General features: G+C 51.0%; 1 protein-coding gene across 2 annotated transcripts in view; it reads right to left on the bottom strand.

Moving 5' to 3' along the window:
* Nucleotides 1-13,284, bottom strand: part of EYA2 (EYA transcriptional coactivator and phosphatase 2) — a 201,548-nt gene that overhangs the window by 117,809 nt on the left and 70,455 nt on the right. For both annotated transcript variants that reach the window (XM_037164709.2, XM_037164710.2), the window contains exon 3: nt 3,101-3,146. In XM_037164709.2, the coding sequence (XP_037020604.1) occupies nt 3,101-3,146 (46 nt within the window). The remainder of the gene's footprint in view (nt 1-3,100; nt 3,147-13,284) is intronic.

Here is a 13,284-nt window from a genome sequence, read left to right as displayed (position 1 = left end):
ACTATACTACAAGGCCATATTAGTCAAAACGGCATAGCACTGGCATAAAAACAGACACACAGATCAATAGAACTGAACAGAGAGCCCAGAAATAAACCCATGCCTTTATGATCAAATAATATTTGACAAAGGAGGCAAGAGCATACAATGGGGTAAAGATAGTTTATTCAATAAATGGTGCTGGGAAATTTGGACAGATATATGCAAAAAGAATTCAACTAGACCACCTTCTCACACCACACACAAGAATAAACTAAAAATGGATGAAAGACTTAACTGTTAGACTCAAAACCATAAAAAATCCTAGGAGAAAACACAGGCAGTAAAATCTGAAAGATTTCTCCTAGCAATATTTTTTCCCAACATATCTTCTTGTGTAAGGGAAACAAAAGAGAAAAAAATAAACAAATGAAACTACATCAAACAAAAAAGTTTTTTTGCACAGCAAAGGAAACCATCAACAAAATGAAAAGACAACCCACTGAAAGGAGTGATATATTCACCAATGATACATCTGATAGGGGGTTAATACCCAAATTTTATAAAAAACTTATAAAACCCAATGCAAGAAAACAAACAATCCAACTAAAAAAAGGGGAAAGGACCTGCATAGAGTTGTCTCCAAGGAAGACACAGAGATGGCCAACGGACATTTGAAAAGATGCTCAATGATACTAGTTATCAGAGAAATGCAAATTAAAACCACAATGAAATATCACCTCACACCAGTCAGAGGGCCATCATCAGCAAATCAGCAAACAATAAGTGCTGACGAGGATGTACAGAAAAGGGAAACTTGTGTTCTATTGGTGGGAATTTACAATAGCTTGGTGCAGCCACTGTGAAAAGCAGTATGGAGATACCTCAAAACTAAAATGGAACTGTCTTATGATCTAGCAATTCCAAAGAAACCCCAAACACTAATTTGAAAGAATATATGCACTCCTATGTTCACTGCAGCGTTATTTACAACGGCCAAGATTTGCAAGCGGCCCAAGTGCCCAACATTAGATGAGTGGATAAAAAAGCGGTGGTACACTTACACAATGGAATACTACTTGGCTGTGAAAAAGAAGGAAATCTTAACTTTTACCAACAGTACGGACGGACCTGGAGGACATCGTGCTAAGTGAAAAAAGCCAGTCAGAGAAAGATGAGTACCTTATGATTTCGCTCATGTGTGGAATCTAATGAAAAACATAAACTAACAGAACAAAAACAGACTTGGATACAGAGAACAGACTGACACCTGGCACAGGGAAAGGGGGTTGGGGGGCCCGGTGAAACCAGTGAAGGGATTAGGAAAAAAACACTCTCATAGACACAGACAACAGTATGGTGAGTACCAGAGGGAAAGGGGCTGGGAGAATAAATGGTGATCAAAGGAGGCTTGACTGGGGGTGGTGAACACACAGTACAAAATACAGATGATATATTATGGAATCATATACCTGAAATCTACATAATTTTATTAACCAATGTCACCCCAATAAATTAAAAAAAGAAACCTCAAAGAAAAAAAACCCCAAAACCCTTTTGGGCTTTTCCCCAGTAGAGCCACGGGCCCCTGACATCCCGTATCCACCTACTCTAACGAGCAGGTTCGCCAGTCAAGGTTAATGGGATTCCCCGAACGTGTATCTGATTCCACTCTGGCTGCGTCACTTCAGCGGGAACCTGCCCGGGTCCAGAGCTCCTTCTGCGTAGGAAGCCTCACGGCAGGTGTGAGACGGGTGCAGGGCTTTATGGAATGGTAAAAAGGTGGTCTCATGTCTTTCTTCCTTTTGTTTTGGCTCCTCCTGTGATGAAGCGTTGGGGGAACTGGTTCCAAAAATGCATAAGAAACTCATCTGAGCTGGAGACGCCAGAACCAATACCAGACGGCGTGTGATCAGCCCATCTCCCCTCTCTGTGAGGTGCCTGGAACTGCTTCCCGTGGGTTGGGACTTAGCAGTGACCCTTATCTGAAATGTTCCCAATTCACACCTGTCCTTAGAAGTAGAAGGTGGAAATCTGAGATGATCAGCCCCTGCTTCCCATCAAGACCAATTTACCCGACTCGTATTAAACTGGGGCTGAAATAAAAACCTGGAGAAAAGATGGGGGAGCTCTCTAATCCTGAGGCCGTAAAACAAGTTAGGAAGATTTAACAGACCTCCGTTGCTACTAACAACCCCCAAAACGTCTGGAGGGAAAGGAAGACTGAGAGAGTGTGCTCCTTAAAAACAGCTTCTCCAGGGTTGTCAAGGAGGGAGCGTGTCTAGATAAGGAGTTGCTGGCCATCCCACCAGGCCAAACCCAGGGGGCTCCCCAAGGCAGGTCCCTGAGGGCCCTGGGTTAGCTACGATCGTCCCTGAGCTCTCACTGTTCTGCCTACACCTCCGGTGGAGTATCTGTGCTGCCTGTATGCAGTGCTGAGGCTTCTGATTTACTGGCCCGTCTCCCCTACCAATTGGAAGCTCTCCGAGAGCAGGGACCCCCGAGGCTTCAGGGTTGTGTGTAGGATTTGCTACCGAGGAGCTCTGGGTGAACACTGGAGCAGGAAAAAAAAGGGATGAAATGAGGGAAGGACAGGGATGGAGAAGAAGAAAGGAAAGGAAAGAGAAAAGGACTGGTAGGGAGGAGGGAAGGAGAGGGAGAGAGGAAAAGAAAGAAGGACAAAGAGAGAAAGGGGGAGAGAGAAAAAGGGGAGAAAGAAAAGGAGAAAGAGGAAAGGAAACAGGAAAAGAAGAGGGAGAGATGGGGGAAGAAGGGAGGGGGAGAGGGACTGAGAAAGAGTCTGTGCAGGGAAGGAGAGAGGAAAGAAGAGGCTGAAAAAAGAACAGAGAAAGATGAACACAACAGCCAACACTCTCAAAACACTGTTCCAGGCCTCCTTCTAAGTGCTTTTTATGCGTGAGCTCATTCCGTGGGGCAGGCCGCAGGACCCCCCTTCTCCAGGTGGTGAGACCGGGGCCCGGGAGGTGGAGTGCTTTGCTCCAGGTTGCTCAGCTAGTAAGTCCTGCCCTTGCCATTCCTCTCCGAGAGTCTTCCTCCAGGTATCTGCCCTCCGAGAAAGAAGGTGGCACAGGGCACAAGGAGACAAGGCGGGGGGACTCACCTCGCCAAGAGCTGGGACACACGTGGAAGGGCCGATGTGGTGACACCTGGAGGGGAGAAGACAAGGTTGAAGGGCTTCAGCTGTCAGAGTGATGTCCTACACAGGGTGTGGCTTGAAATGCTGGCTTCCATGGGGAGAAACTCGGAGGGCTGCTGCCAGGGACTTTCTCAACCACGAAAGCTTATCGGAGGCCCGTCTTAGCCCTCTCCTGCTCAAAAACCCTTTCTGGGTGAGCTTTGTCACCAGGTACGACTTGAAGGACTACAGGGAAAGGATATGGTGCATCTCAAAACGTCAGAGTGGAATCCCTCCCCCCACCCACTGTGCAGATGGAGAGACTGAGGCCAAGGGGTCAGAAAGAGGGCGTTTGGCCCAGGTCACATGACCAGGTAGCAGCACAACTGGGACTGGAACTCGGATTCCTGACTCTCGACATCCATTCCCTTTTTCCCAATGACATCAGTTTGATGTTCCTCCCCTCCCGGCACCCCAGTTTCAGTCCATGGGGTTCAGGTGGGGCTGGGAGGGGAGGCACGTCTTGGATCATCTCCTAGGCTCCAGCCAGCGTGTGGAGCGAGGAGATGGAAGAGGCCTGAGCTCCTGACTCAACTGGATCCCTGGGCATCATTCAACCGTCGGTGGGAGACAACAAAGCAGGTGAGGAAAGGTGATTTGCAAGAGTGTAATGTTACCAGTGGACAGTTTACTTCTACGCCATCTCTTACAGCACAGCCTAATCCTTGCTGCAGAGCCCTGGAAAATTCTAGACAACACGTCTGTTGATGGAACCGACCTGCCAACTCACACTCCTTGGTATGCCGGGCAGTGGCTGGGGTGTCCTCGTGCCTCCTGAGAATATTCCAAGGTCCCCAGAGCTCTGAGCCTCCCTGGGGCCCTGAGCTGGGGGCTCAGAAGACCAACTTGCAATTCCAACTCTACCAGGGAGTAGCAACAAGACCCTGGGCAGGCCGCCTGGGCTCTGGGCCTCAGGTCCCTCCTGTGACATCGGGAGAAAAATCTTCATCTCCCAAGGACGCGTGAGGATTAAATGGGAAGATAATGATGATATCCATCACTGACCCGGTGCGTGTGGCATGTCAGGCTGTCTTCTAAGTACAGTATCTGATTCAGTACTTTAATCCTCATAATCACCCCTCATGAACAGGGTTCTAGTCATGTCCTCCTGTCACAGATGAAGACCTGAAGGCACACAGCATCCAAGTTCCTTACCTGGAGCCACAGGTCGTGAGGGGTGGACCTGTGACCTGAACCTAGGCGATCTGGCTCTGGAGTTTATCTTTGCAACCCAGACACTGCAGCCCCCAGTGACGATCACCACACTGAGAGCAGCTCGAAGACCCGCAGAAGTTCACTGCGCACCAGGCCCTGCGTTCCCTGCTCGTAGGCATGGTCTCATTTAGTCCTCCCAACGGGGTCAGGCAGCCAATGGGGTTCTCCCCATTGGACAGATGGGAAACTGGGGAAGCCCAAGGGTCTTGTTCAAGGCATCCAACCTACGGGCATGGGAACTGGGACTTGACCCATCCGACTGCCAGGTCCATTCACCGGATGAGTTAAACTCTGAGTCCCAAACCCCTGGGGTGAGTGCGGGGGTCCTGACGTCCACTTAGAGAGCTACAGTTGGAAGTGAAAAACAGAACAGGCAGTATCAGCATGGTCTGCTCAGAGTAAGAAGGAACTGTGTGAAGCTTCTGTTCCAGCCACAGACGTGAACATGTGTTGTGTGTTGTGTGTGTGCATGTGTGTGGGTACTGAACGGCTGTAGAACAGATTTTTTACTGTGTGTCATAGTCAAAGAGAAGTTGGAACAGTCTCAGCCCCCCACGCACAGCAGGAGCTCAGTCCATGCTGGTTTCCCTTCTGGGGGCCGTTAGATGCTCCGGGAAAGGCCCCTTGTCCCCTCCCCCAGGACTGGAGAAGGAGCTGTCTTGTTCTGAAGCAGCCGCGGTCTCGTTATTGGTAAAAGACCATGATCTGAGTGTGTTTGCTACTGAATTAAACCCTTTGCATATGTTTTTGTTAATAAATATGTAAATATTCATACACATCTGAATCTATGGCAACATTTCTATGGGCTGGGATTAACTTGGCATCCTGTACATTTGAATCCAGAGTGTTCACCCCACAACCGCTCCAACATGCTGCGCATGCTCCCCGCACTCCAGCTTCTCTGCTCTCTGAACTGCAGAGATCTGCTGGCCTCCCCCACGTGGACAGGGCTCCCTCTCCTGCTGTGCCAACCAGAAACCCTCCCCCACTCCCACCACAGCAGCCCCAGGAAGACCCTGCAAGCCAGAAACAGACATTCCGGAGGTGCAGGGAGATTCTCCTCCTGCAGATGGGGAGTTCTGGGAAGTGCGGACTTTTATCTGTTTCTTTTGGGGGGTGTCATTTTGAAAACTGCACCCCTCTGCATTTAACTCTTTCATCCTGAGGCCCCTGGGGGAATTGAGAATCTAGAAAATGAGTGGATTATACACAGGATGATCTTCTTCCTCCCTCCTTTCTTCCCAGCTAACAATGGCATCAACCTCATTGAGAATCCCGATGGTGTATGAAGACATAAGGCTCACAAACTCCTTCCCTTCTTCAGGTGCCTGGGCTGGGCTGAGTCAAGGATGAAGGTGGTGCAGAGGTGGTGGGGCAGGGGCTCCCAGGAGTGGAGAGACCCTGTCTTCCTTGGGTGTTCTTGCTGTGGTCCAGGATGGTCAGTCCTTGGAGGTCATGAACACTGGTAGGTGCACCTGCAGTTGTAGCCACACGCCACCTGCATACCAGGAAGCGGGCATGTGGGCAATGCCAGCCTTGATGTGTAAGGTGGAGGGGTTGGCATCCCTGTTTAAGTCTCAGGTGACAACCTGGAGCTCAGTGTAGCCTGGGGTGTCTTCCAGTGATGCCCCAAACACCTCCTTCACCACCTGTGGGTGCCACTGTATTTGATGGCGTTCTCCAGATGGTAGTCAGAGCCAGACGGACCCACCAAAGGAGCCAGGGCAGCGCATTTCCCACATAGCTCCAGGATGGTCCTGCTTGTAGCTGTGGCAGTGTCACTGGGTGCAGGTGTGATGCTCCAGACAGCAGCATGGCCGCTGTGCCACAACTTGCCAGAGGGGGTGAAGAAGGTGTGGACTGTGGTCATGAGTCTTCCCACGATGCCAAAGTGTTACAGAGCACTGCAGTGGGTATGAGAGGGGGCAATCTAGGGGGGAGTGGCCCTACCGTTCATGGTCACCCCGTCACAAACGTGGGGGCTGCGAACCAGAGAGACAGGTAAACCGTTGACTCCACTCTTCAACTGAGCCCCAAGCCTCTTTGGGGTGCTGAAGACAAGCACCTTCAGCAGCTGCAGCCCCTCAACAGTTGTGGAATCTGCTGCCAGGCAGATGGAGATGTACTTCCCACTGATCACAGCTTCCTGTTCTTTATCTTGTCAGTGTCACTGAACTTGCCATGACAGGCGAGGCCGAGGTCAATGGAGGAGTCACTGATGGCGACTTACCTCCACGTTGTGGGTGGGAAAGCAGCCCTAGTGACCTGAGTCGCCAGAGCCAGGTCTGGTTACTCCAGCCTTCCCCGTGTGCCTCAGGGGCACACGTGAAACGGGGTAGGCAGCTCTCTAGCAGCGAGGGGCAGAGAGCTCCTCCGCGGACTTCCGAATGTAAGCTCTCAGCCTCCTCTTCCTGCCCAGCCTCTTATGGGTAAAGGGAGAAGGATGAGTTTGACAGACAGCCAGAGCCTCTGGGATGAGCTCATTCATTCATTCACTGCTTCCCACATGCCAGGCCTATGCTAGGAAAGGGGTTCCAGTAGTGAGGGAAAGTAGTCAGGGTCCCTGCCCTCCTGGACCCTCCTGTTTAGTGGAGAGAAAGATGGCAAAAAGATTACATAAGTAAGTACCTAATTATGACTATAACAAGGTACAAGGAAGACCGTGGATAATGTCTCACATGCGCACAGGACTGGCCTGGGGGGCTTGTTAAAATGCAGACTCTGGGTCAGTGGGTCAAGGAAGCTCCCGGCGATGCTGACTCAGCAGACCCAGAGGCCCCGCTCTGAGCAGCACGCATTTAGACCGTGAGCTAATAAAGAACCGCAGTTACTAAGAGCTCCCACAGTTCTGGGTTCATAAAAATGAACCTCCATTCCTCAGTTACAAACTCAAATGCATATTGGGGCCAAGAAGGTAACATAAATGAGCAAAGATCCAATAATCTTAGAAACTAAAGCTGGGGTCTGTGTGTGTACGTGCATACTTATGTGTGACGGTGATTGTGTGAAGTCACTTGTCCAAGGGCATGCCCACTTCATTCATTCATTCATGCATTAATTCATGCATTCAACTAATGTTTATTATGCACCTACTGTGGGCTAGATCTACAACCCAAGTCTCAGAATTTGTTAACTTAATGTTCCTTCCGAAGAAAGCATGTGGGCAGAAGGGGTCAGACCCAAATTCAAATCCTGTCGTGGCTGCAGTGGAACTATGGGACCTTGTGCCCACCACCTTCTCTCTCTCTAAGCCTCAGTTTCCACATCTGCAGAATGGGGTGACATCTCATTCCGGCGGGGCTGCTGCAAGGATTCACAGGCGGGCACCTGCCGAGTGGCAACTGCTCAAGGTGCAGCAACTGTCATTAGCTACCCATTCTCCTGGGGCTCTGGCTTAAGCCACTTCAATCCGGGAGCCAGTTTGAATGTTCACACTTTTTTTTTTAACCTCTCACTGGGAGGATTAAGAAGCTAATGATTCTGAAAGCAGCCACCCCTATTATGATGTCTACATTGGACCTCAGGGGCCGCTTTCTAACTGATCCCCGTGAGATGGGACAGTATCTGGTGGACGCTTTGATGCGGGTCTCTGCCGTAGAAGGTGCGTGTCTACAAACTGTGTCACCTCCTCTCCCTCACGTGGATGGTGCAAACTGCTCCCAGACCGGGGACAGGGACAGCAGGTGGGAGCTCCGTGCTAGGAGTCCAGAAGCGAGCACCCAACTCCGACTCGCACTGAGTGGCTGTGTGACAGTGAGCAGGTCGTTTGTCCTCCGTGGGGGTGTTTCTGAGCGGTCAGAGGAATGAAGCCAGCAGAGCCCAGAGTGTGGGGACTGGAGGGGTTACGCACATTCAGGCTCTCGTGTTTAAATCATCGCAAATTTATTTTAATGCACATCTGAACCATAACAAGATTATTAGAGTCATAACTTTTCATTTCTGGAGCTGGCCTGAAGTCATCCTTTTAAAATGAATTCACTGAAAGGGAGTTAGTTGTTTTCAGGAAAATGAGTAGCAAGCGACAGTATGAATCTGTGGCCGGGAATGTGGCTTGGGAATGTGTGGAGGCTGGGAGACGCCATAAGTGGAAGTCCTGTCCCCTCGGAGGGCATCGCTAATGCATAAGCCTCAGTGCCCTTGCTCATGAAGAGGGGATTGGCAATTTCTTGAACATGAAACCATTCCTGTTCTGTGCAGGGAGAGGTCGTTCTGGGTGCCAGCTCCCCCAGGAAACCAGCTGAGAAAGGCTTAGATGTGGGAAAGGTGGAGGTCACCTGAGGTTCCCGAGGGTAAGGACCTGGGCAACGCTCCGGCAGCTCAACCAGGCTGGGGCGGGATGACTCAAGATCTGCCAGCCCCAGGCTGGTAGCGGCGGGACGGAGGCCTGGGGCCCAGGAGCTGCAGGGAGGCTGAAGTGACAGCCCAACCTGTCCCCGGGGTGGGGGGTCTAGCCTCTCTCTCCGAGGAGACACCTAATGAGGTGATAGCCTGTGCTTTTGCACAGTGTGCCTGCAGTTTAATAGAAAAAAACTTCCCTGTTCAGCTTTACTTTCTTAGTTCCATAACTCTTTCTCTCTCCTTCCATTAGATGGGCTACAGTTCAAACCCGATTTTCTCTTGGAGGGTAATGAAGGAGCGCTACTATTTCCCAAGAGGTGCCTGCAGGTCAGGGGCTGCGCCGCAGGACTGCACGGGCCTTCTCTCTTTTATTCCCCGTAACAACCCGGTGAGGAAGTTTCTGTGTGTACTTTACAGATCTGGACATGAGGTGGGGGGAACATGAAGTTTACTAAGGATTCAAAGCCAATATCAACTTGAAATTATCTGTGATTCCTCAAGACTGCTTTCATCCACCTATCCATCCATCCATCCTTCCATCCGCCACTCACTCATGAATAATGTTTAGGGATCTGTCACAAGCCAGGCACCAAGGTGTGCACTCATTTGGGACACAAATCTAAATACGTATACAAAGAATTGTCTTTGTCTTGGAGGAAGTCAGCGTCTAGAACGATATACTCGTCTTCAGAGCTTTAAAAAATCCTGTTACCTGGGTCACACTTCTGGCCAATCAGACTCTCTGAGGGTGGGGTCTGGACATTATATTAACATTTTTTTTACTTCCCAGGAGATTCCAATGTGTAGCCAGGTTTAAAACCAGCACTGGAACCTGGTTCTCAGAGCGTGGCCGCTGGGCCGGCAGCATCGGCATACTAGGGACCGGTTAGCAATGCAGATTCTCAGGGTGCCTGCCCAGACCTGTATAGAACCAGAAATCCTGGGGGTGGGGCTGTTCGGTGTCTGTGCTAACAGAAATTCCTCGTGGGGGGCGGTGTTGATGCACAAGAGGATCTGAGAACTACTGAGCCAGCACCTTGCTACTCAGAGTGGCCGGTGGACCCGAAGCACCATCGGCACCTGATGGTGCTTCGGGTCCACCAGCATCACCTGGGAGCTCGTTAGAAATGCAGACTCTAAGGCTGGGTCCGAGCCTGCAATGTAACATGGTCCCAGGTGATTGGAAGCACATTCAAGAGGGAGAGACACACGGCTCACCTCTGCTGAGTGTTTTCTAAGCGGCGAGCGTTCTGCAAGGCCCTGAACGCCAAGCTTGAGCCTTTCTAACGACCCCTGGCCCACAGGCAGGTCTCTCTCTCTCTGCTCCATTTCTCATAGAAATGACCACCATCCCTCATTTGTTTAACAATTCGGTGCCTGCCCCTTCCCCGAGAACATGAGCTCTAGGAGTGGGGACTTGTCTGTCTTGTTCACTGTTATACTCCCAGCACCGGTTCCAGGGCCTGGTCCATGGCAAGCATTTGGGGACAATTTAGTGAACAAACTTTTATTATCTAGGCAGGAGACTGAAGCTCCGAGAGGGTAGAAATGTGCCCAACTTTGCACAGTGAGCTGAGAATGGGGCAGGGACACACGTGGGGCCTGGCTGAGCCCCCAGCCTGTAGGATGTGACGTGTAGTGACCCTGGGAGCAGAGAGCTGCTCACCCAGCAAAGTCCCTGAAGGCCGGCAGTGGGCAGGCTCAGATCCCCACCGGGTCCCCAGTGCCGGGTACACAGGTGGTGCCTCAGACACTGTGCTGGCTACCTGATTAGAGAAATGAAGGAGGGACAGAGAAACTACCGGCCCTCTCTCCGGAGGGGCTCGGGAGGCAGAGGCGATGCTCGGAGAGGGGGAGCTTGCAGAGGCAGAAACGAAGGCCCAGGGAGGACCGAGAGGCTGCAGACCTACTTTCAGCGTCTTCCTAGGGCAACGGCGCACCCACTCAAACAGCCTGCGGGACCATCCCCCTGCTGTCAAAAATTTAAAAAACAACCTCAGCGTTCATCCACAGGGGCGTGGCTAAGTGAACTGGGCCTCAGTTATTCTAGGTGTGCCAGGAGGTGTGGAAAAAAAAAGAGGTAGATTATTACTTATTGGGTCTTGAGTGCACAAGAAATGATAGAAAATACGTGTGATATGATTGCTTCATGTTTCCCGATTTTTCTTCCAGCAACACTATATTTCTATAGTAAATATACATATATAACTGCATATACACAAATCACAAAACATGGTAACTGTTACTTCTGGAGAAGAGAGGAAAAGACCAAGATGCGCAAAGGGGAGCTTGGCCCAGCGTCTCCAGCTGTCACAAGGACTGCATACATTATTCACGCACCTGGCAACTAAAAATGCATCCGTCTTTTAAAGAAGAGAAGAGGATGGGCACTCCAGGCAGGGGGACAGCCAAGGGGACCAAGGCTGCGAGGTGTGAAACCACCCGGTACTCACAGAGGGTAGCACACATTCAGTCATTCGGGCTTATGGTCTTGCAGAGTGCCCTGCCTTCTGTCTTCATTCATTTGACAAATACTCCCTAAGCACCTACTGTGTGTCACACCCTGTTCTCAGCAGTGGGGTATGCAGGCACCTAAAGTGGGCAAGGTCCGCCCTCCAGGAAGTTACACTGTGGGGGAGACAGACAGACGAGTGGACACGTCACTTCCGATAGGGAGCAGGAATAGGGAGAAGGTGAAACGGGACATGGAACAGTGTGGCTGGGTGTTCTGTTGGCTGTCCCTTCAGCACTGACCCAGAATCTGACTGTTCTCACCACTCCATTCAAGTCACCATCGCTTCTCACTAGGTTATTGTAACGCCTTCCTCGCTGGTCTCCGGGGGTCAGAGTACGAGCCAAAGTCCTTCCAATAGCTCAGCAAGCCTGGCATGGTCTGACCCTGGTTATCTCTCTGATTCCCTGGGGTCCTCCGTGGAGCTGGGCCCTTGGAGCTGAGTCGCTCAATAATGGCTCTGTGATGACCTAAGGGCCCGGGAGGAGCGGGGCAAGGAGGTCGGGCAGGAAGAGCAGCTGGTCTGGCTGCACCTGGGGCCACAGCTAGGGTGGAATGGCCCCTACGGATTGCCGGAGTTCACGCCCATGTCAAGAGAAAGAAGTGTGTGTGTCTGTAACCTAACCCCGGGGCTCTGCCCTGCTTAAAATTTGGGAGCCGCTTCTCTCTGCCCCATTGCTGCCACCACCGTGGCCTCGGCCTTGGCAGACAGCTGGCTCCAGGGTGGTGGGAAGGGCACCAGCAGCTCAAATCACAATAAGGAGAGAGACGGCATTTGTGGGGCCATTACTGTGGGGGAAGGACATCGGGGTCTGGGGACTCTCCGGAGCTTGATGGAAATCGATGATTGAGTTTAGAAGGGGGGACTCTGGAACCAGCGTGCCTGGGTTTGATGCCTGGCCCTGCCACGAGGTTGTGCGACTTTAAGCCAGTTACTTAACTCTCCCATTGCTCAACTTCCACACCTGTAAAATGGGCTCATAGCCTAACAGGAATGTAGTAATTATACAAGAGACAGCACCATGTACCGATAGAAGAACAGACTTTGGAGTCAGACTGCCTACGTTCAATGCTGGCTGTCACTTAGCTGTGCCATCTTGATCAAGCTGCACAACTTCTCTGTGCCGCAGCTTCCTTGTAAGGAAAAGGAGGTTAATAACTGTTCCCATGTCTTAGTAGTCATGGGGACTGAATGAGTTCACAAACATGAATGTCTACACAAGGCCAAGCGCTGGTTGTCATGGTGATGGAGAAGGACCAGAATCAAGCAGATTTGCATTGCTTTGAACAGTGCCTGGCACAAAGTATGTGCTCACAAAACTCACAGACACAAGGCAGGGACTCGCCGAAGGGACGGCTGCCCCCAGGCTCCCACTAGTGGCAGCCGCGCGGGAACATGGGCCCACTGTTTCTAAAGCTGTGGGCATTTCAAAAGACACTTGAAATCCAGAATTTTAATTGTCCCAATGTTTACAACTTTTATTAAAAACATAGTGTAATCCAGCCCTGGCTGGGTAGCTCAGTTGGTTAGAGCATTACCCTAAAACGCCAAGGTTGCAGGGTTTGATCCCCGGTCAGGGCACATGGAAGAATCAAGCAGTGAATGGGTAAACATGTGGAAGAACAAATTGATGTCTCTCTCACATCGATTTTAAAAAGTGTCATCCAAACGAAGCCATCCCTGAGGGTCAGACTTGGTTGTGAGCTGCCAGACTGTGACCATGGCTTTGAACTCACTGTGACTATTTGACCCAGAGGACAATGACATGGAGTTACAAGTCTGACTTCTGCACCACGCCCCCAGGGTTGCCAGGTGCTTTGCAGAACGTTACCTTATTTAATCCTTGTGATAAGCACCCTGTGAAGTGGGCCGTGGTCATGCCCCCATTTGGCAGGTGACAAAATTGAGGCACAGGAAGGTTCAGCAGTTCGCCCAAGATCACTGGGTTGGTCGGCAGTGCAGCTGGGACTCGGAACTGGATCCCCCTTACCCAGCAAGCGCGCTATGCCTGGTTCTAGCTCTGCCGACTGGGAAATGAAGATG

This window comes from Artibeus jamaicensis, unplaced genomic scaffold (genome assembly GCF_021234435.1).
Source record: "Artibeus jamaicensis isolate MK-2021 breed Jamaican fruit bat unplaced genomic scaffold, CSHL_Jam_final contig_685, whole genome shotgun sequence".
Classification (NCBI taxonomy): Eukaryota; Metazoa; Chordata; class Mammalia; order Chiroptera; family Phyllostomidae; genus Artibeus; species Artibeus jamaicensis.
Note: the sequence above shows the minus strand (reverse complement) of the source record. Positions and strands in the feature narration are given on the sequence as shown.